This window comes from Pseudophryne corroboree, chromosome 1 (assembly GCF_028390025.1).
Source record: "Pseudophryne corroboree isolate aPseCor3 chromosome 1, aPseCor3.hap2, whole genome shotgun sequence".
NCBI lineage: Eukaryota > Metazoa > Chordata > Amphibia > Anura > Myobatrachidae > Pseudophryne > Pseudophryne corroboree.
Genome location: NC_086444.1, coordinates 1,078,658,340 through 1,078,681,679, shown reverse-complemented (window position 1 = coordinate 1,078,681,679; position 23,340 = coordinate 1,078,658,340). Strand labels below are relative to the sequence as shown.

The 23,340-nt window shown below is 50.2% G+C and overlaps 1 protein-coding gene across 2 annotated transcripts in view; it reads left to right on the top strand.

Annotated features, from left to right (window-relative positions):
- Positions 1–6,596: 6,596 nt before the first annotated feature.
- Positions 6,597–23,340, top strand: part of TMEM33 (transmembrane protein 33) — a 124,638-nt gene continuing 107,894 nt past the window's right edge. The window contains exon 1 of one of the 2 annotated variants that reach the window (XM_063921010.1): positions 6,597–6,724. Coding sequence is in view for 1 of the 2 variants with exons in the window: in XM_063921009.1 (XP_063777079.1) it covers positions 6,788–6,836 (49 nt within the window). In the remaining variant the exon portion in view is untranslated. Of the gene's footprint in view, positions 6,725–6,772; positions 6,837–23,340 lie in introns of those variants that run through there. The other variant, XM_063921009.1, reaches the window with a different exon arrangement.

Sequence of the window (23,340 nt, the reverse complement as noted above, 5' to 3'; positions counted from 1 at the left end):
GGAGGCTGTATATGCAGTACTCCTTTAACAAAAGTCTGTACCTCAGGAACTGAGGCCAATTCTTTTTGGAAGAATATTGACAGGGCCGAAATTTGAACCTTAATAGATCTCAATTTGAGACCCCTAGACAATCCTGATTGTAGGAAATGTAGGAAACGACCCAGTTGAAATTCCTCCGTCGGAACACTCCGATCCTCGCACCACGCGACATATTTTCGCCAAATGCGGTGATAATGTTTCGCGGTGACTTCCTTCCTTGCCTTAATCAAGGTAGGAATGACTTCTTCTGGAATGCCTTTCCCTTTTAGGATCTGGCGTTCAACCGCCATGCCGTCAAACGCAGCCGCGGTAAGTCTTGAAAGAGACAGGGACCCTGTTGTAGCAGGTCCCTTCTCAGAAGTAGAGGGCACGGGTCGTCCGTGACCAACTCTTGAAGTTCCGGGTACCAAGTCCTTCTTGGCCAATCCGGAGCCACTAGTATTTCTTACTCCTCCTCACCGTATAATCTTCAATACCTTTGGTATGAGAGGCAGAGGAGGAAACACATATACTGATTTGTACACCCAAGGTGTTACCAGTGCGTCCACAGCTATTGCCTGTGGATCTCTTGACCTGGCGCAATACTTGTCCAGTTTCTTGTTGAGGCGAGACGCCATCATGTCTACCATTGGTCTTTCCCAACAGTTTATTAGCATGTGGAAGACTTCTGGATGAAGACCCCCCTCTCCCGGGTGTATATCGTGTCTGCTGAGGAAGTCTGCTTCCCAGTTGTCCACGCCCGGGAAGAACACTGCTGACAGTGCTATTACGTGATTCTCCGCCCAGCGAAGAATCTTGGCAGCTTCTGCCATTGCACTCCTGCTTCTTGTGCCGCCCTGTCTGTTTACATGGGCGACCGCCGTGATGTTGTCCGACTGAATCAACACCGGTTTTCCTTGCAGGAGTGGTTCCGCCTGGCTTAGAGCATTTTAGATTGCTCTTAGTACCAGAATGTTTATGTGAATAGACTTTTCCAGGTTCGTCCATACCCCCTGGAAGTTTCTTCCTTGTGTGACTGCTCCCCAACCTCTCAGGCTGGCGTCCGTGGTCACCAGGATCAAATCCTGTATGCCGAATCTGCGGCCCTCCAATAGATGAGCCTTTTGCAACCACCACAGAAGATATACCCTTGTCCTTGGCGACAGGGTTATTCGCAGGTGCATCTGAGGATGCGACCCTGACCATTTGTCCAACAGATCCCTTTGGAAAATTCTTGCATGGAATCTGCCGAATGGAATTGCTTCGTAAAAAGCCACCATTTTTCCCAGGACTCTTGTGCATTGATGTACAGACACCTTTCCTGGTTTTAGGAGGTTCCTGACAGGTCGGATAACTCCTTGGCTTTTTCCTCGGGAAGAAAAACCTTTTTCTGAACCGTGTCCAGAATCATACCTAGGAACAGCAGACGTATCGTCGGAAAACAGCTGCGATTCTTGGAATATTTAGAATCCAGTCGTGCCGTCGAAGAACTACTTTAGATAGTGCTCTTCCGACCTCCAACTGTTCTCTGGAACTTGCCCTTTTTAGGTCGTGCAAGTAAGGGATAATTTAGATGCCTTTTTTCTTTGAAGAAACATCTTTTCGGCCATTACCTTGGTAAAAAGGCCCGGGGTGCCGTGGATAATTCAAACGGCATCGTCTGAAACTGATATTGACAGTTCTGTACCACGAACCAGAGGTACCCTTGATGAGAAGGACAAATTTTGGACATGGAGGTAATCCTTGATGTCCAGGGACACCATATAGTCCCCTTTTTTCCGGTTCGCTATCACTGCTCTGAGTGACTTTATCTCGATTTGAACCTTTTATGTAAGTGTTCAAAACATTTTAGATTTAGACTATGTGTCACCAAGCCGTCTGGCTTCAGTACCACAATATAGTGTGGAAAAATAATACCCTTTTCCTTGTCGTAGGAGGGGTACTTTGATTATCACCTGCTGGATATACAGCTTGTGAATTGTTTCCAATGCTGCCTCCATGTCGGAGGGAGCCGTTGGTAAAGCAGACTTCAGGAAGCTGCGAGGAGAAGATGTCTCGACTCTCCAATCTTTACCCCTGGGATAATACTCGTACGATCTAGGGGTCAACTTGCGAGTGATCCCACTGCGCCCTGAGACTCTTGAGACTACCCCCCCACCTTGAGTCCGCTTGCACGGCCCCAGCGTCATGCTGAGGACTTGGCAGACGCGGTGGAGGGCTTCTTTTCCTGGGAAAGGGCTGCCTGCTGCAGTCTACTTCCCTTACCTCTATGTCTGGGCAGATATGACTGGCCTTTTGCCTGCATGCCCTCATGGGAAAGGAAAGATTGAGGCTGAAAAGACGGTGTCTTTTTTAGCTGAGATGTAACTTGGGGTAAAAAAAGGTTGGATTTCCCAGCTGTTGCTGTGGTCCCCAGGTCCGATGGACCGACCCCCAAATAACTCCTTCCCTTTATACAGCAATACTTCCATCTGCCGTATGGGATCTGTATCACCTGACCACTGTCGTGTCCCTGACATCTTCTGGGAGATATGGACAACGCACTTATCTTGATGCCAGAGAGCAAATATCCCTCTGTGCATCTCACATACATATATATAGAATGCATCCTATTAAATGCTCTACATGAATAAAATATTTTCAGTCAGGGAATCCGACCAAGCCAACCCAGCACTGCATCTCCAGGCTGATGGCGATCGCTGGTCGCAGTATAACCACCGTATGTGTGTATATACTTTTTAGGATATTTTTCCAGCTTCCTATCAGCTGGCTCCTTGAGGGCGGCCGTATCTGGAGACGGTAACGCCACTTGATAAGCGTGTGAGCGCCTTATCACCCTAAGGGGTGTTTCCCAACGTACCCTAATTTCTGGCGGGAAAGGGTATAACGCCAATATTTGCTATCGGGGTAACCCTACGCATCATCACACACTTCATTTTATTTTATCTGATTCAGGAAAAACTACAGGTAGTTTTTTCACTCCCACATAATACCCTTTCTTGTGGTACTTGTAGTATCAGAAACACGTAACACCTCCTTCATTGCCCTTAACGTGTGGCCCTAATGAGAAATACGTTTGTTTATTCACCGTCGACACTGTATTCAGTGTCCGTGTCTGTGTCTGTGTCGACCGACTGAGGTAAATGGGCGTTTTTAAAACCCCTGACGGTGTTTCTGAGACGCCTGGACCGGTCCTAATAGATTGTCGGCCGTCTCATGTCGTCAACCGACCTTGCAGCGTGTTGACATTCTCACGTAATTCTCTAAATAAGCCATCCATTCCGGTGTCGACTCCCTAGAGAGTGACATCACCATTACAGGCAATTTCTCCGCCTCCTCACCAACATCGTCCTCATACATGTCGACACACACGTACCGACACACAGCACACACACCGGGAATGCTCTGACAGAGGACAGGACCCACTAGCCCTTTGGGGAGACAGAGGGAGAGTCTGCCAGCACACACCAAAAACGCTATAATTATATAGGGACAACCTTATATAAGTGTTTCTCCCTTATAGCATCTTTTATATATATACAATATCGCCAAAATCAGTGCCCCCCCTCTCTGTTTTAACCCTGTTTCTGTAGTGCAGTGCAGGGGAGAGCCTGGGAGCCTTCTCTCCAGCTTTTCTGTGAGAGAAAATGGCGCTGTGTGCTGAGGAGATAGGCCCCGCCCCTTTTTCGGCGGCCTCGTCTCCCGCTATTTTTGAAGTTAGGCAGGGGTTAAATATCTCCATATAGCCTCTGTGGGCTATATGTGAGGTATTTTTTGCCTCTAATAAGGTTTTTATTTGCCTCTCAGAGCGCCCCCCCCAGCGCTCTGCACCCTCAGTGACTGTTGTGTGAAGTGTGCTGAGAGGAAAATGGCGCACAGCTGCAGTGCTGTGCGCTACCTTTATGAAGACTCAGGAGTCTTCAGCCGCCGATTTTGGACCTCTTCTCTCTTCAGCGTCTGCAAGGGGGCCGGCGGCGCGGCTCCGGTGACCATCCAGGCTGTACCTGTGATCGTCCCTCTGGAGCTAGTGTCCAGTAGCCAAGCAGCAAATCCACTCTGCACGCAGGTGAGTTCACTACTTCTCCCCTAAGTCCCTCGTTGCAGTGATCCTGTTGCCAGCAGGACTCACTGTAAAGTAAAAAAACCTAAGCTAAACTTTCTCTAAGCAGCTCTTTAGGAGAGCCACCTAGATTGCACCCTTCTCGTTCGGGCACAAAATCTAACTGGAGTCTGGAGGAGGGTCATAGGGGGAGGAGCCAGTGCACACCACCTGATCTGGTAAAAGCTTTACTTTTTTGTGCCCTGTCTCCTGCGGAGCCGCTATCCCCATGGTCCTTTCAGGAACCCCAGCATCCACTTAGGACGATAGAGAAAACTGGGTGCTCTTGCTTCTAAGCAGACGATTGCTAGTTGAATGTGTAGTACAATTCAGCTTGCACATTCTGTGGCAGGACTGCCACAGCCAAAATATATAAATGCCCATTCCACAAGGAAGGTGGGCTCATCTTGGGCGACTGCCCGAGGGGTCTCGGCTTTACAACTTTGCCGAGCTGCTACTTGGTCAGGGGCACACCCTGGCTGAGGAGGACCTGGAGTTCTCTCACTCGGTGCTGCAGAGTCATCCGCACTCTCCCGCCCGTTTGGGAGCTTTGGTATAATCCCCATGGTCCTGACGGAGTCCCCAGCATCCACTTAGGACGTCAGAGAAAATAAGATTTTACTTACCGATAAATCTATTTCTCGTAGTCCGTAGTGGATGCTGGGCGCCCATCCCAAGTGCGGATTGTCTGCAATACTTGTACATAGTTATTGTTACAAAAAAATCGGGTTGTTATTGTTGTGAGCCGTCTGTTCAGAGGCTCCTACGTTTGTCATACTGTTAACTGGGTTTAGATCACAAGTTATACGGTGTGATTGGTGTGGCTGGTATGAGTCTTACCCGGGATTCAATATCCTTCCTTATTGTGTACGCTCGTCCGGGCACAGTATCCTAACTGAGGCTTGGAGGAGGGTCATAGGGGGAGGAGCCAGTACACACCACCTGATCCTAAAGCTTTAGTTTTGTGCCCTGTCTCCTGCGGAGCCGCTAATCCCCATGGTCCTGACGGAGTCCCCAGCATCCACTACGGACTACGAGAAATAGATTTATCGGTAAGTAAAATCTTATTTTTACACCTAAAACGCGGTGTCAGCCCCCTTTCCTTCTGCAGTCACCAACCCCAGCATATTGCCGGGTTGGTGACGTTGCCGGTGACGCGGCTGGGGCAGCGCAGGGAGATCACATGATCTCCCAGCGCTGCCCTTCCATACACATCGACCCGGCTTCCGTTTACACAGCACAGCTTGCCGGGTTGAACCCATGTTCAACCCTGCAAGCTACCCCAGTTGGAATACCAGGTCACTCGACCTGGATTATTCCAACTCGGCCCTTTTACACCAACCAGCAACACAGGTTATGCACGTTCATGTGCAATAACCCGTGTTATATGCTGGTTGGTGTAAAAAGGGTATTAGACTGTAAGCTCCACTGGGGCAGGGACTGATGTGAATGGCCAAATCTTCTCTGTAAAGAGCTGCGGAATATGGGCTTTATTCAGAGATGGATGCAGATTGCTACATACGCAGCCAGATCTGCGTCCATCTCCTCTCATGCTGGGGGTTGACCAGCATGTATGAGGCCGCCTCTCAAATAATTGCGGACGCATCAAAACTAAGGTTGACTCCTTGCAGCTCAGCCCTGACGCCGTATTTTAATCGGACCGGCTGAGTGTGACATCATGCAGCCACCGCAAAAACGGTTCCGGCCCACACGTTCAGCCTGCCTCGCCCCCCCCCCCCCCCCCCCCCCCCGCGAAGACCCACCACTGTCAATCACAATGCGATTGCATTCATCAGGGATGCGACCACAGTGTGTGTGCCCACACAGCCTCCATCAGCAAACTGCGCTGTGGGCCGCCGGCCTGGTCTGAATGACCCCCTATGTGTGCGCTATAAAAATAACTGATAGTAATAAGAAGTGAAGGTAATCATAAATTAAGAGCAGCAGCAAATTATTTGGCAACTCATGTATATAAAACGGGTGTGATATGGAGGGTCGACAGTAACTAGGTCGATAGTGTCTAGGTCGACCACTATTGGTCGACAGTAACTAGGTCGACATGGTTTCTAGGGCGACATGGTCTAGCGCTCGGCACAGGTCCGCGTGGACCGTTAAGTTTGAAAAAGTGGGGAGAAAAAAAAGTGAAAAACTCATGTCGACCTTTGACTTGTCGACCTAGAACATGTCGACCTAGAAACCCTGTTGACCTAGAGACCGGATACCATATAAAACATAGCAGCCTTACACAGGTGCGCAGCCATTACTGTCCACCTGAGCGCTCACAGTAACCAAGCAGCATGTTTACTGCAACAGAAAAAATGGCGTTATTGCACTCGGACCAGACTGCGACCACCACGGCCTTCGCTTTATCATGCCATCACAGCAACACAGCAGCACTGACTGGTCCACAGCATTTGGCAGAACATTCCAGAAAGCCCGCCCCACTCGCTGCTGCCATTGCGCCCCCTTACTGTCAGTCACCGCAGCTCTGCCGCGCCCCTCTCCGCGCTCTACCTGCAGGTATTGGCTGAGCTGCCGGTGACGTCAGTGTCGCTGCCGGTCGCAGTCACTACCGGAGACGCAGCGGAGTCAGGTGCCGGGATATAGGTGAGGAATGGCCGGTGCTCCCGGGCGGGGCGCTGTGTCTGTGGGGTTTGTGAGCGACACGGCATGCTCGTCAACCGGGGTTGCACTCCTGCGGTGGTCGGCCTGGACACCGGTAGAATGAATGGGGATGGCAGCCATAGTGCTGGAGGCCGGGAAGTGATTCCTAGTGATACGGTTGGCATGGCGGCCTGCGTGTCCCTGTGTGGCGCAGCCTGGGGCTCTGACGTTACATGCTGTGCGCATTACCTCTGCCTGTGTGATAGCGTTGTGTCACCGCCGTCTGCCCGTGATATCCCCTCGGTGACTGCCGCACCATTGCTGCTTACTCATCTCATCATTTCCCAAGTACACACATACCCCTAGGGACTAGCCTAGGTGCTTCCTCATTGAGACAGAGTAATTGGCTTTTGCCCGTATGTTTGTAATATAATAGGTTGAATTATCTGGATCTCCTCAGCAATAATAAAGCTGAGTGTATTTTATTTGGGATATTCTTTAATAATAATAATAATAATAATAAAAAATTGCTAGAACCCTTGAAAATGTACACATCGTTCATCAGGTATGCTGTCATGATACCAACACTCGCTATGGGGGCCGGGGAAGGATCCAATTAGGTGCGAGGATTGCTGCAAAAATCCTTGCGCCCAGTTTTGGATTACTGCGGGTAAGCATGCTCCTGATACCTGCGGGGAGAGAGGGGGAAGAAAAAAACAGCCGGTGACGCATCTGTTTTGTATGTGTGTTTATAATACCCCTTTCAGACCGCCAGCTATGAACACGGGTTATGGGCACATGAACGCTCATAGCCCGTGTTCATGTGCGGTCTGAAGGGTGCCAGGGTTGAAATACCGTATCGAGCGACCCGGTATTCCAACTCGGGTAACGAGCAGGGTTGAACACATATGTTCAACCCGGCTCGCTGTGCGGTGTAAACGGGAGCTGGGTCGATGCGACTCGTTTCCCGTTACCTGTGTGTGGACAGGTGGCACTTGGAGATCATTTGATCTCCAAGCGCCTACCCGTCGTGTCACCGCTGACGTCACCAACCTGGCAATATGCCTAGGTTGCTAACAGCGGCAGTGGGTCGCACCCTGGGAGCTCCTGGGTGCGACCCACCTTAGGCGATGTGAAATGGGGTATAACATAACATTCTTTCTCTGATGTCCTAGTGGATGCTGGGGACTCCGTAAGGACCATGGGGAATAGCGGCTCCGCAGGAGACTGGGCACAACTAAGAAAGATTTAGGACTACCTGGTGTGCACTGGCTCCTCCCTCTATGCCCCTCCTCCAGACCTCAGTTAGAATTTTGTGCCCGGCCGAGCTGGTTGCACACTAGGGGCTCTCCTGAGCTCTTAGAAAAGAAAGTATATTTAGGTTTTTTATTTTCAGTGAGATCTGCTGGCAACAGACTCACTGCTTCGAGGGACTGAGGGCAGAAGAAGCGAACCTACCTGCTTGCAGCTAGCTTGGGCTTCTTAGGCTACTGGACACCATTAGCTCCAGAGGGATCGAACACAGGCCCAGCCTCGGTCGTCCGGTCCCGAAGCTGGGCCGCCGCCCCCCTTGCAGAGCCAGAAGCAAGAAGCAAGAAGAACGTCCAGAAAATCGGCGGCTGAAGACTCCGGTCTTCATTAAGGTAGCGCACAGCACTGCAGCTTGGGGGGGGGGGGGGGGGGGGGGGGGGCGGCGCGCCCTGGGCTGCAATATATATACCTTAGCTTGGCAAAAAAACACATAATATAGTCAGTAAGACTATATATGTGTAAAATCCCCTGCCAAAAATTTCCTGACAAAAGCGGGAGAAGTCTGCCGTGAAGGGGGCGGGGCTATCTCCCTCAGCACACTGGCGCCATTTCCTCTCACAGCTCCGCTGGAAGGACGCTCCCCAGGCTCTCCCCTGCAGTTTCCAGGCTCAATAGGGTAAAAAAGTGAGGGGGGGCACTAAATTTAGGCGCAAATTGTGTATTATAGCAGCTATAGGGGAAAAATCACTGTGTGTAGTGTGTATCCCTGTATTATATAGTGCTCTGGTGTGTGCTGGCATACTCTCTCTCTGTCTCCCCAAAGGACTTTGTGGGGTCCTGTCCTCAGTCAGAGCATTCCCTGTGTGTGTGCGGTGTGTCGGTACGGCTGTGTCGACATGTTTGATAAGGAGGCTTATGTGGAGGCGGAGCAGGTGCCGATAAATGTGATGTCACCCCCTGCGGGGTCGACACCTGAATGGATGGACATGTGGAAAGAATTACGCGACAGTGTCAACTCCTTACATAAAAGGTTTGACGACATAGCAGATGTGGGACAGCCGGCTGCTCAGCCCGTGCCTGCCCAGGCGTCTCAAAAGCCATCAGGGGCTCTAAAACGCCCACTACCTCAGATGGCAGACACCGATGTCGACACGGATACTGACTCCAGTGTCGACGACGATGAGACTAGTGTACATTCCAATAGAGCCATTCTTTATATGATTACGGCAATGAAAAATGTGTTGCACATTTCTGATATTACCCCAGGTACCACAAAAAAGGGTATTATGTTTGGGGAGAAAAAGCTACCAGTGGTGTTTCCCCCATCTGATGAATTAAATGAAGTGTGTGAAGAAGCGTGGGCTTCCCCCGATAAGAAACTGGTAATTTCAAAAAAGTTACTAATGGCGTACCCTTTCCCGCCAGAGGACAGGTCACGTTGGGAGACATCCCCTAGGGTGGATAAAGCGCTCACACGTCTGTCAAAAAAGGTGGCACTACCGTCTCCGGACACGGCCGCCCTAAAGGAACCTGCGGATAGAAAGCAGGAGGCTATCCTGAAGTCTGTATATACACACACTCAGGAATTATACTGAGACCGGCTATTGCTTCAGCATGGATGTGCAGTGCTGCAGCTGCGTGGTCAGATTCCCTGTCGGAAAACATTGATACCCTAGATAGGGACACTATATTGCTAACCGTAGAGCATATTAAAGACGCTGTCTTATACATGAGAGATGCACAGAGGGATATTTGCCGGCTGGCATCTAAAATAAACGCAATGTCTATTTCTGCCAGGAGAGGATTGTGGACTCGGCAGTGGACAGGAGATGCAGATTCTAAAAGGCACATGGAAGTTTTGCCTTACAAGGGTGAGGAGTTGTTTGGGGATGGTCTCTCGGACCTCGTTTCCACAGCGACAGCTGGGAAGTCAGCATTTTTACCCCATGTTCCCTCACAGCCAAGGAAAGCACCGTATTATCAGGTACAGTCCTTTCGGCCCCAGAAAGGCAAGCGGGTTAGAGGCGCGTCCTTTCTGCCCAGAGGCAGAGGTAGAGGGAAAAAGCTGCAACATACAGCCAGTTCCCAGGAACAAAAGTCCTCTCCCGCTTCCTCTAAGTCCACCGCATGACGCTGGGGCTCCACAGGCGGAGCCAGGTACGGTGGGGGGCCGTCTCAAGAACTTCAGCGACCAGTGGGCTCGCTCACGGGTGGATCCCTGGATTCTACAAGTAGTATCTCAGGGGTACAAGCTGGAATTCGAGACGTCTCCCCCTCGCCGTTTCCTCAAATCTGCCTTGCCGACAGCTCCCCCGGACAGGGAGGCAGTGCTGGAGGCGATTCACAAGCTGTTTTCTCAGCAGGTGATAATCAAGGTACCCCTCCTTCAACAAGGACGGGGTTACTATTCCACAATGTTTGTGGTACCGAAACCGGACGGTTCGGTGAGACCCATTTTAAATTTAAAATCCTTGAACACTTATATAAGAAGGTTCAAGTTCAAGATGGAATCACTCAGGGCGGTGATTGCAAGCCTGGACGAGGGGGATTACATGGTATCACTGGACATCAAGGATGCTTACCTGCATGTCCCCATTTACCCTCCTCACCAGGAGTACCTCAGATTTGTGGTACAGGACTGTCATTACCAATTCCAGACGTTGCCGTTTGGTCTGTCCACGGCACCGAGGGTCTTTACCAAGGTAATGGCCGAAATGATGATACTCCTTCGAATAAAGGGAGTGTTAATTATCCCGTACTTGGACGATCTCCTTATAAAGGCGAGGTCCAGGGAACAGTTGTTGATCGGAGTGGCACTTGCTCGGGAAGTGCTACAACAGCACGGCTGGATCCTGAATTTTCCAAAGTCGCAGCTGGTTCCTACAACGCGTCTACTGTTCCTGGGGATGGTTCTGGATACGGAACAGAAAAAAGTGTTTCTCCCGGAGGAGAAGGCCAAGGAGTTGTCATCTCTAGTCAGAGACCTCCTAAAACCAAAACAGGTGTCGGTGCACCATTGCACGCGAGTCCTGGGAAAGATGGTGGCTTCTTACGAAGCAATTCCTTTCGGAAGGTTCCATGCAAGGATCTTTCAGTGGGATCTGTTGGACAAATGGTCCGGATCGCATCTTCAGATGCATCGGCTGATAACCCTGTCTCCAAGGACCAGGGTGTCGCTATTGTGGTGGCTGCAGAGTGCTCATCTTCTTGAGGGCCGCAGATTCGGCATACAGGACTGGGTCCTGGTGACCACGGATGCCAGCCTTCGAGGATGGGGGGCAGTCACACAGGGAAGAAACTTCCAAGGACTATGGACGGGTCAGGAGACTTCCCTACACATAAATATTCTGGAACTAAGGGCCATTTACAGTGCCCTAAGTCAGGCAAGACCCCTGCTTCAACACCAGCCGGTGCTGATCCAGTCAGACAACATCACGGCGGTCGCCCATGTAAACCGACAGGGCGGCACAAGAAGCAGGATGGCGATGGCAGAAGCCACAAGGATTCTCCGATTGGCGGAAAATCACGTGATAGCACTGTCAGCTGTGTTCATTCCGGGAGTGAACAACTGGGAAGCAGACTTCCTCAGCAGGCACGACCTCCACCCGGGAGAGTGGGGACTTCATCCAGAAGTCGTCAAGCTGATTGTAAATCGCTGGGAACGGCCACAGGTGGACATGATGGCGTCCCGCCTCAACAAAAAGCTAAAAAGATATTGCGCCAGGTCAAGGGACCCTCAGGCGATAGCTGTGGACGCTCTAGTGACACCGTGGGTGTACCAGTCGGTTTATGTGTTCCCTCCTCTGCCTCTCATACCCAAGGTACTGAGAATAATAAGGAGAGAGGAGTAAGAACTATACTTGTGGTTCCGGATTGGCCAAGAAGAGCTTGGTACCCAGAACTTCAAGAAATGATCTCAGAGAACCCATGGCCTCTGCCGCTCAGACAGGACCTGCTGCAGCAGGGACCCTGTCTGTTCCAAGACTTACCGCGGCTGCGTTTGACGGCATGGCGGTTGAACGCCGGTTCCTGAAGGAAAAGGGCATTCCGGAGGAAGTCATCCCTACGCTGATTAAAGCTAGGAAGGAGGTGACCGCAAACCATTATCACCGCATATGGCGAAAATATGTTGCGTGGTGTGAGGGCAAAAGGGCCCCAACGGAGGAATTTCAGCTGGGTCGATTTCTGCACTTCCTACAGTCAGGGGTGACTATGGGCCTCAAATTGGGTTCCATTAAGGTCCAGATTTCGGCTCTGTCGATTTTCTTCCAAAAAGAACTGGCTTCACTGCCTGAAGTTCAGACGTTTGTTAAAGGAGTGCTGCATATTCAGCCCCCTTTTGTGCCTCCAGTGGCACCTTGGGATCTCAACGTGGTGTTGAATTTCCTTAAGTCACATTGGTTTGAGCCACTTAAAACCGTGGAACTAAAATATCTCACGTGGAAAGTGGTCATGCTGTTGGCCTTGGCTTCGGCCAGGCGTGTGTCAGAATTGGCGGCTTTGTCATGTAAAAGCCCTTATCTGATTTTCCATATGGATAGGGCGGAATTGAGGACTCGTCCCCAATTTCTTCCTAAGGTGGTATCAGCTTTTCATTTGAACCAACCTATTGTGGTGCCTGCGGCTACTAAGGACTTGGAGGATTCCAAGTTGCTGGACGTAGTCAGGGCCCTGAAAATCTATGTTTCCAGGACGGCTGGAGTCAGGAAAACTGACTCGCTATTTATCCTGTATGCGCCCAACAAGCTGGGTGCTCCTGCTTCAAAGCAGTCTATTGCTCGCTGGATCTGTAGTACGATTCAACTTGCACATTCTGCGGCTGGACTGCCGCATCCTAAATCTGTAAAAGCCCATTCCACGAGGAAAGTGGGCTCTTCTTGGGCGGCTGCCCGAGGGGTTTCGGCTTTACAACTTTGCCGAGCTGCTACTTGGTCGGGTTCAAACACATTTGCTAAATTTTACAAGTTTGATACCCTGGCTGAGGAGGACCTTGAGTTTGCTCATTCGGTGCTGCAGAGTCATCCGCACTCTCCCGCCCGTTTGGGAGCTTTTGTATAATCCCCATGGTCCTTACGGAGTCCCCAGCATCCACTAGGACGTCAGAGAAAATAAGAATTTACTCACCGGTAATTCTATTTCTCGTAGTCCGTAGTGGATGCTGGGCGCCCATCCCAAGTGCGGATTGTCTGCAATACTTGTATATAGTTATTGCCTAACTAAAGGGTTATTGTTTGGAGCCATCTGTTTGAGAGGCTCAGTTGTTATTCATACTGTTCACTGGGTATAGTATCACGAGTTGTACGGTGTGATTGGTGTGGCTGGTATGAGTCTTACCTGGGATTCCAAAATCCTTTCCTTATTGTGTCAGCTCTTCCGGGCACAGTTTCCTAACTGAGGTCTGGAGGAGGGGCATAGAGGGAGGAGCCAGTGCACACCAGGTAGTCCTAAATCTTTCTTAGTTGTGCCCAGTCTCCTGCGGAGCCGCTGTTCCCCATGGTCCTTACGGAGTCCCCAGCATCCACTACGGACTACGAGAAATAGAATTACCGGTGAGTAAATTCTTATTTTTAATTTATTTAGCACTGGTAGTGTGCACTTTAGAATACAATATTGGGAATAGCACCATCACATTTTAATTGTATTATTATGTGTAAATAGAAAAAACAATAAAATGAATGTGAATACACCCAAAATTGCAGCATAAATGCTCCTCGCTTTTGCCATACTGCATCTGCCTTCACTGGGAAGCCCATGGTATTACAGACGGGTGGTATTCATGTGACCGCCGGTCAGCTGACCGGCAGTCACATGACCTCCTCCACCAGCCCGACGGGTCACTGTCCCGATGGTCGGCATGCCGACCAACAGGGACTATTTCCACTCGTGGGTGTCCACGACACCCATAGAGTGGGAATAGAACCCGTGGCGACCGCAGGTCGCCACCGAGCTCGCAGCGTGGCGAGCGCAGCGAGCCCGCAAGGGGCTTGCTGCACTCGCCCCTCCCCGCCGGGATCCCGGCGTCGGTATGCTGCCGGGATCCCGGCGTCGGTAAGCTGACCGGCGGTCAGGAGACCGCCGGTCAGCCGTACTACACCCTTACAGACAAGATGCCATTAAACGCAGGCATGCAGAAGTGTGCACTCTCTGCTTGGAGAAGTGTGACGCAATCCTTGCTGAGTACATTCTAGAAATATTATTGTATCTGCTTTTGAACCAACTTTTAAAAGCAAGTTTTCTTTTAGGGCAAGATATAAATTCGATAAAAGGAAGAGGGTATATTTGTAAGGGCATTATCTGCTGTGCTCAAGGGTACATACAATGGTGCTATGAAGTTTGTGACCCCCTTAAGAATCTTCATCTAAATCATAAAAATTGATAATCCAGTAAATCAAATAACACAGAAAATTATAAACTAGCGTTCATTTAACCTAAAGAGGACAATTGGCGAATTTTCCCACAGCAACCAAAATACTTCCAGCTATCTTTTGTTAACTACTTTCTATAAAATGATAGGTTATAAGATGATTGGTTGCTATGGGCAACTTCTCTGCTTCCGTACATCTCCCTCTACGTGCCTGATAGTGGATTGGTAAAGGACAAAGTGGGGTATTCAGACCCATCCGCAATAGTAGCACACAGTGCAGCTTGCCGGTGGCGGCACACTGTGCATGCACAGTTGCTGCGGGGCCATACACATTGCGGTTGCATCCCCGATGGATGCCACCGCAATATGATTGAGTGGCGAGGCTGTTGCGCGGATGGGAATTCGGCATTGCGGGCAGTGCTCTGAAAACGGGGGGTGACTCAGGACAGTTTTCGGGGCGGCTGCATGATGTCACATATAGCCGCTTCAAAAACAAATGGCCACTGACAGCATGGCAGCGCAGCCAGGGTTCAACCTTAGATCCCATGCGTTCGCAATTAGATTGTGGAAGCGTCGGGAGGCGGGCCCACGCATACTGGGTGGCCTTGCCTTGTGCTGGGCTGCCCTCACCATGTTCAGAGATGAACGCAGATCTGGCTGCATATGCAGCAATCTGCATTCATCTCTGAATAGCCCCCAAAGTCTTTAGAAATGGTTTTGTAACATTCTCCAGCCAGAAGAACAGCGACAGCTCTTTATCTGAAGTCCTCAGAAATCTCCATTGATGGGGAGGCATGACGTAGACCTGTGTGGTGAAGAATCTGAAAGGGCAGGGCCACCCAAACACACTCCGGACTGTCATCACAGTCATTTAGATTCCTGACTAATTATGCCCCTAACTGAACTGACTAGCCTAGAGGTGCACCAACATTTTCAGATAAAGTAATGTAAAACTGAATCCTTTTGATAAATAAGTAAGAAAGTATATTCTTTTGTGTTATTTCTCTAACGTCCTAGTGGATGCTTGGGACTCCGTAAGGACCATGGGGAATAGACGGGCTCCGCAGGAGACATGGGCACTTTAAGAAAGAATTTATATTCTGGTGTGCTCTGGCTCCTCCCTCTATGTCCCTCCTCCAGACCTCAGTTTGAATCTGTAACCGGACGAGCTGGGTGCTGTTCAGTGAGCTCTCCTGAGCTTGCTGTAAGAAAGTATTTTGTTAGGTTTTTTATTTTCAGGGAGCTCTGCTGGCAACAGACTCCCTGCATAATGGGACAGAGGGGAGAGAAGCAGCCCTACTCTCTGAAGATAGGTCCTGCTTCTTAGGCTACTGGACACCATTAGCTCCAGAGGGATCGTACACAGGATCTCACCCTCGTCGTCCGATCCCAGAGCCGCGCCGCCGTCCCCCTCGCAGAGCCGGAAGACAGAAGCCGGGTGAGCATAAGAAGCAAGAAGACTTCGAAATCGGCGGCAGAAGACTCCAGTCTTCACTGAGGTAGCGCACAGCACTGCAGCTGTGCGCCATTGCTCCCACACACACCTCACATACTCCGGTCACTGTAAGGGTGCAGGGCGCAGGGGGGGGAGCCCTGGGCAGCAATTGGGACCTCTTTGGCAAAAAGTACACATATATACAGTTGGGCACTGTATATATGTATGAGCCCCCTGCCAAAAAATTGTACATTGAAGCGGGACAGAAGCCCGCCGCTGAGGGGGCGGGGCTTCTTCCTCAGCACTCACCAGCGCCATTTTTTCTCCACAGCTCCGCTGAGAGGAAGCTACCCAGACTCTCCCCTACAGATACACGGTAGAAGAGGGTAAAAAGAGAGGGGGGGGCACATAATTAGGCGCAAAAATCATTATAAACAGTGGCTACTGGGCTAACATTAAGTTACTGTGTTTTCTCTATCGTCCTAAGTGGATGCTGGGGTTCCTGAAAGGACCATGGGGAACAGCGGCTCCGCAGGAGACAGGGCACAAAAAAGTAAAGCTTTACTAGGTCAGGTGGTGTGCACTGGCTCCTCCCCCCACGACCCCCCCCCAGACTCCAGTTAGATTTTGTGCCCGAACGAGAAGGGTGCAATCTAGGTGGCTCTCCTAAAGAGCTGCTTAGAGAAAGTTTAGTTTAGGTTTTTTTCTTTACAGTGAGTCCTGCTGGCAACAGGATCACTGCAACGTGGGACTTAGGGGGAAAGTAGTAAACTCACCTGCATGCAGAGTGGATTTGCTGCTTGGCTACTGGACACCATTAGCTCCAGAGGGATCGAACACAGGCCCAGCCGTGGAGTCCGGTCCCGGAGCCGCGCCGCCGACCCCCTTGCAGATGCTGAAGCGTGAAGAGGTCCGGAAACCGGCGGCTGAAGACTCCTCAGTCTTCATAAGGTAGCGCACAGCACTGCAGCTGTGCGCCATTTTCCTCTCAGCACACTTCACTGGGCAGTCACTGAGGGTGCAGAGCGCTGGGGGGGGGCGCTCTGAGAGGCAAATATAAACCTTATACAAGGCTAAAAATACCTCACATATAGCCCATAGGGGCTATATGGAGATATTTAACCCCTGCCTGACTGGAAAAATAGCGGGAGAAGAACCCGCCGAAAAAGGGGCGGGGCCTATCTCCTCAGCACACGGCGCCATTTTCTGTCACAGCTCCGCTGGTCAGAACGGCTCCCAGGTCTCTCCCCTGCACTGCACTACAGAAACAGGGTAAAACAGAGAGGGGGGGCACATTAATGGCTATATATATATATATATATTAAAGCAGCTATAAGGGAGCACTTAATATAAGGATATCCCTTGTATATATAGCGCTTTGTGGTGTGTGCTGGCAGACTCTCCCTCTGTCTCCCCAAAAGGGCTAGTGGGTCCTGTCTTCATTAGAGCATTCCCTGTGAGTTTGCGGTGTGTGTCGGTACGTGGTGTCGACATGTATGAGGACGATATTGGTGTGGAGGCGGAGCAATTGCCAAATATGCAGATGTCACCCCCCAGGGGGTCGACACCAGAATGGATGCCTTTATTTGTGGAATTACGTGATGGTTTATCTTCCCTTAAACAGTCAGTTGAGGACATGAGGCGGCCGGACAATCAATTAATGCCTGTCCAGGCGCCTCAAACACCGTCAGGGGCTGTAAAACGCCCTTTGCCTCAGTCGGTCGACACAGACCCAGACACGGGCACTGATTCCAGTGACGACGGTAGAAATTCAAACGTATTTTCCAGTAGGGCCACACGTTATATGATTTTGGCAATGAAGGAGACGTTACATTTAGCTGATACTACAGATACCGTAAAACAGGGTATTATGTATGGTGTGAAAAAACTACAAACAGTTTTTCCTGAATCAGAAGAATTAAATGACGTGTGTGATGAAGCGTGGGTTGCTCCTGATAAAAAGTTGATAATTTCAAAAAAGTTATTGGCATTATACCCTTTCCCGCCAGAGGTTAGGGCGCGCTGGGAAACACCCCCTAAGGTGGACAAGGCGCTCACACGCTTATCCAAACAAGTGGCGTTACCCTCTCCTGAGACGGCCGCACTTAAGGATCCATCAGATAGAAAGATGGAAGTTATTCAAAAGAATATATACACACATGCAGGTGTTATACTACGACCAGCTATAGCAACTGCCTGGATGTGCAGTGCTGGAGTAGTTTGGTCAGAATCCCTGATTGAAAATATTGATACCCTAGATAGGGACAATGTTTTACTGTCGTTAGAACAAATAAAGGATGCATTTATCTATATGCGTGATGCACAGAGGGATATTTGCACACTGGCATCTCGGGTGAGTGCTATGTCCATTTCAGCCAGAAGAGCCTTATGGACACGACAGTGGACAGGCGATGCGGATTCAAAACGTCACATGGAGGTTTTGCCGTATAAAGGGGAGGAGTTATTTGGAGTTGGTCTATCAGACTTGGTGGCCACGGCTACTGCCGGGAAATCCACTTTTTTACCTCAAGTCACTCCCCAACAGAGAAAGGCACCGACCTTTCAACCGCAGCCTTTTCGCTCCTACAAAAATAAGAGAGCAAAGGGCTTGTCGTACCTGCCACGAGGCAGAGGAAGAGGGAAGAGACACCAACAGGCAGCTCCTTCCCAGGAACAGAAGCCCTCCCCGGCTCCTGCAAAAACCTCAGCATGACGCTGGGGCCTCTCAAGCGGACTCGGGGACAGTGGGGGGCCGTCTCAAAAATTACAGCGCGCAGTGGGCTCACTCGCAGGTAGACCCCTGGATCCTGCAGATAATATCTCAGGGGTACAGGTTGGAATTAGAGACGGATCCTCCTCATCGTTTCCTGAAGTCTGCCTTACCAACCGTCTCTTCCGAAAGGGAGAGGGTGTTGGAAGCCATTCACAAGCTGTACGCTCAGCAGGTGATAGTCAAAGTACCCCTATTACAACAAGGAAAGGGGTATTATTCCACTCTATTTGTGGTACCGAAGCCGGATGGCTCGGTAAGGCCTATTCTAAATCTGAAGTCCTTGAACCTCTACATAAAAAAGTTCAAGTTCAAGATGGAGTCACTCAGAGCAGTGATAGCGAACCTGGAAGAAGGGGACTTTATGGTATCCTTGGACATCAAGGATGCGTATCTACACGTTCCGATTTACCCCGCACACCAGGGGTACCTCAGGTTCATTGTTCAAAACTGTCACTATCAGTTTCAGACGCTGCCGTTCGGATTGTCCACGGCGCCTCGGGTCTTTACCAAGGTAATGGCCGAGATGATGATTCTTCTTCGAAGAAAAGGCGTATTAGTTATCCCATACTTGGACGATCTCCTAATAAGGGCAAGGTCCAGAGAACAGCTGGAGACAGCTTTAGCACTATCTCAAGAGGTGCTAAGACAACACGGGTGGATTCTGAATATTCCAAAATCCCATTTAATCCCGACAACTCGTCTGCTGTTCCTAGGAATGATTCTGGACACGGTTCAGAAAAAGGTTTTCCTTCCAGAGGAAAAAGCCAAGGAGTTATCCGATCTGGTCAGGAACCTCCTAAAACCAGGAAAAGTGTCAGTACATCAATGCACAAGAGTCCTGGGAAAAATGGTGGCTTCTTACGAAGCAATTCCATTCGGCAGATTCCATGCAAGAATATTCCAAAGGGATCTGTTGGACAAATGGTCAGGGTCGCATCTGCAGATGCACCTGCGAATAACCCTGTCACCAAAGACAAGGGTGTCACTTCTGTGGTGGTTGCAGAAGGCTCACCTATTAGAAGGCCGCAGATTCGGCATTCAGGATTGGATCCTGGTGACCACGGACGCCAGCCTGAGAGGCTGGGGAGCAGTCACACAAGGAAGAAACTTCCAGGGAGTATGGACGAGTCTGGAAAAGTCTCTTCACATAAACATTCTGGAACTAAGAGCAATCTACAATGCTCTAAGCCAGGCGGAACTTCTCCTGCAAGGAAAGCCGGTGTTGATTCAGTCGGACAACATCACGGCGGTCGCCCATGTAAACAGGCAGGGCGGCACAAGAAGCAGGAGTGCAATGGCAGAAGCTGCCAAGATTCTTCGCTGGGCGGAGAATCACGTGATAGCACTGTCAGCAGTGTTCATCCCGGGCGTGGACAACTGGGAAGCAGACTTCCTCAGCAGACACGATCTTCATCCGGGAGAGTGGGGTCTACATCCAGAAGTCTTCAACATGTTAATAGACCGTTGGGAAAGACCAATTGTAGACATGATGGCGTCTCGCCTCAACAAGAAACTGGACAAATATTGCGCCAGGTCAAGAGATCCACAGGCAATAGCTGTGGACGCACTGGTAACTCCTTGGGTGTACCAGTCAGTGTATGTGTTTCCTCCTCTGCCGCTCATACCAAAGGTATTGAAGATCATACGGCAAAGAAGAGTAAGAACAATACTAGTGGTTCCGGATTGGCCGAGAAGGACTTGGTATCCGGAACTTCAAGAGATGCTCACGGACGAACCGTGGCCTCTACCTCTGAGAAGGGACCTGCTACAGCAGGGTCCCTGTCTTTTTCAAGACTTACCGCGGCTGCGTTTGACGGCATGGCGGTTGAACGCCAGATCCTAAAAGGGAAAGGCATTCCAGAAGAAGTCATTCCTACCTTGATTAAGGCACGGAAGGAAGTCACCGTGAAACATTATCACCGCATTTGGCGAAAATATGTAGCGTGGTGCGAGGACTATGGGTCTCAAATTGGGATCCATTAAGGTTCAAATTTCGGCCCTGTCAATATTCTTCCAAAAAGAATTGGCCTCTGTCCCTGAGGTCCAGACCTTTGTCAAGGGAGTACTGCATATACAGCCTCCTGTGGTGCCTCCGGTGGCACCGTGGGATCTAAATGTAGTTTTAGATTTCCTCAAATCCCATTGGTTTGAACCATTGAAAAAGGTGGATTTGAAATATCTCACATTGAAAGTGACTATGTTACTAGCCCTGGCCTCTGCCAGGAGAGTATCTGAATTGGCGGCTTTATCTTATAAAAGTCCTTATCTAATCTTCCATTCGGATAGGGCAGAACTGCGGACTCGTCCGCATTTTCTCCCTAAAGTGGTATCAGCATTTCATCTGAACCAACCTATTGTGGTGCCTGCGGCCACTAGCGACTTGGAGGACTCCAAGTTGTTGGACGTTGTCAGAGCCTTAAAAATATACATTGCAAGGACGGCTGGAGTCAGAAAATCTGACTCGCTGTTTATATTGTATGCACCCAACAAGTTGGGCGCACCTGCTTCTAAGCAGTCGATTGCTCGTTGGATTTGTAACACAATTCAACTTGCACATTCTGTGGCAGGCCTGCCACAGCCTAAAACTGTAAAAGCCCACTCCACAAGGAAGGTGGGCTCATCTTGGGCGGCTGCCCGAGGGGTCTCGGCATTACAACTCTGCCGAGCAGCTACGTGGTCGGGGGAGAACACGTTTGTAAAATTTTACAAATTTGATACCCTGGCAAAGGAGGACCTGGAGTTCTCTCATTCGGTGCTGCAGAGTCATCCGCACTCTCCCGCCCGTTTGGGAGCTTTGGTATAATCCCCATGGTCCTTTCAGGAACCCCAGCATCCACTTAGGACGATAGAGAAAATAAGAATTTACTTACCGATAATTCTATTTCTCGGAGTCCGTAGTGGATGCTGGGCGCCCATCCCAAGTGCGGATTATCTGCAATACTTGTACATAGTTATTGTTAACTAATTCGGGTTATTGTTAAGGAGCCATCTTTAAGAGGCCCTTTCTGTTGTCATACTGTTAACTGGGTTTAGATCACAAGTTGTACGGTGTGATTGGTGTGGCTGGTATGAGTCTTACCCGGGATTCAAAATGCCTCCCTTATTGTGTATGCTCGTCCGGGCACGGTGCCTGACTGGAGTCTGGGGGGGGGGTCGTGGGGGGAGGAGCCAGTGCACACCACCTGACCTAGTAAAGCTTTACTTTTTTGTGCCCTGTCTCCTGCGGAGCCGCTGTTCCCCATGGTCCTTTCAGGAACCCCAGCATCCACTACGGACTCCGAGAAATAGAATTATCGGTAAGTAAATTCTTATTATTCCTGGGTTATATAGCGCTGGGTTGTGTGCTGGCATACTCTCTCTCTGTCTCTCCAAAGGGCCTTGTGGGGGAACTGTCTTCAAAAAGAGCATTCCCTGTGTGTGTGGTGTGTCGGTACGCTTGTGTCGACATGTTTGACGAGGAAGGCTATGTGGAAACAGAGCGGGAGCAAATGAATGTGGTGTCTCCGACGACGGCGCCGACACCTGATTGGATGGATATGTGGAAGGTTTTAAATTATAATGTTAATTCCTTGCATAAAAGGTTGGATAAAGCTGAAGCCTTAGGACAGTCAGGGTCTCAGCCCGTGCCTGATCCTATGTCGCAGAGGCCGTCAGGGTCTCAGAAGCGCCCACTATCCCAAATTGTTGACACAGATACCGACATGGATTCTGACTCCAGTGTCGATTACGATGATGCAAAGTTACAGCCTAAATTGGCTAAATCCATCCGTTATATGATTATAGCAATTAAGGATGTGTTGCACATCACAGAGGAAACCCCAGTCCCTGACAAGAGGGTTCATATGTATGGGGAAAAAAGGCAGGTGGTGACCTTTCCCCCTTCACACGAGCTAAATGAGTTATGTGAAAAGGCTTGGGAATCTCCAGATAAAAAACTGCAGATTTCCAAACTGATGCTTATGGCGTATCCTTTCCCGCCAACGGACAGGCTACGCTGGGAATCCTCCCCTAGGGTGGACAAAGCTTTAACACGCTTATCCAAGAGGGTAGCCCTGCCGTCACAGGATACGGCCACCATCAAAGATGCTGCGGATAGAAAGCAAGAGGGTACCCTCAAGTCGATTTATACACATTCAGGTACCTTACTGAGGCCATCGATCGCGTCGGCCTGGGTGTGTAGTGCTGTAGCAGCATGGACAGACACCCTGTCTGCTCAAAGAGACATTAGTCTACTGGGTTCTAGAATTAATGTTATGTCGATTTCTGCCAGAAGGGTCCTGTGGACTCGGCAATGGACAGGTGATGCCGACTCAAAAAGGCACATGGAGGTTTTACCTTACAAGGGTGAGGAATTGTTTGGGGAGGGTCTCTCGGACCTGGTCTCCACAGCTACTGCTGGAAAGTCAAATTTTTTGCCATATGTTTCCTCACAACCTAAGAAAGCACCGTATTACCAAATGCAGTCCTTTCGATCACAAAGAGGCAAGAAAGTCCGAGGTGCGTCCTTTCTTGCCAGGGGCAGAGGAAGGAAGCTGCACAACGCAGCTAGTTCCCAGGAACAGAAGTCCTCCCCGGCTTCCACTAAATCCACCGCATGACGCTGGGGCTCCACAGGCGGAGCTAGGCCCGGTGGGGGCACGTCTCCGAAATTTCAGCCACAAGTGGGTTCACTCCCAGTTGGATCCCTGGGCAATAGATATTGTATCTCAGGGATACAAGCTGGAATTCGAAGAGATGCCCCCTCACCGATACCTCAAATCGGCCCTGCCAGCTTCTCCCCTCGAGAGGGAAATAGT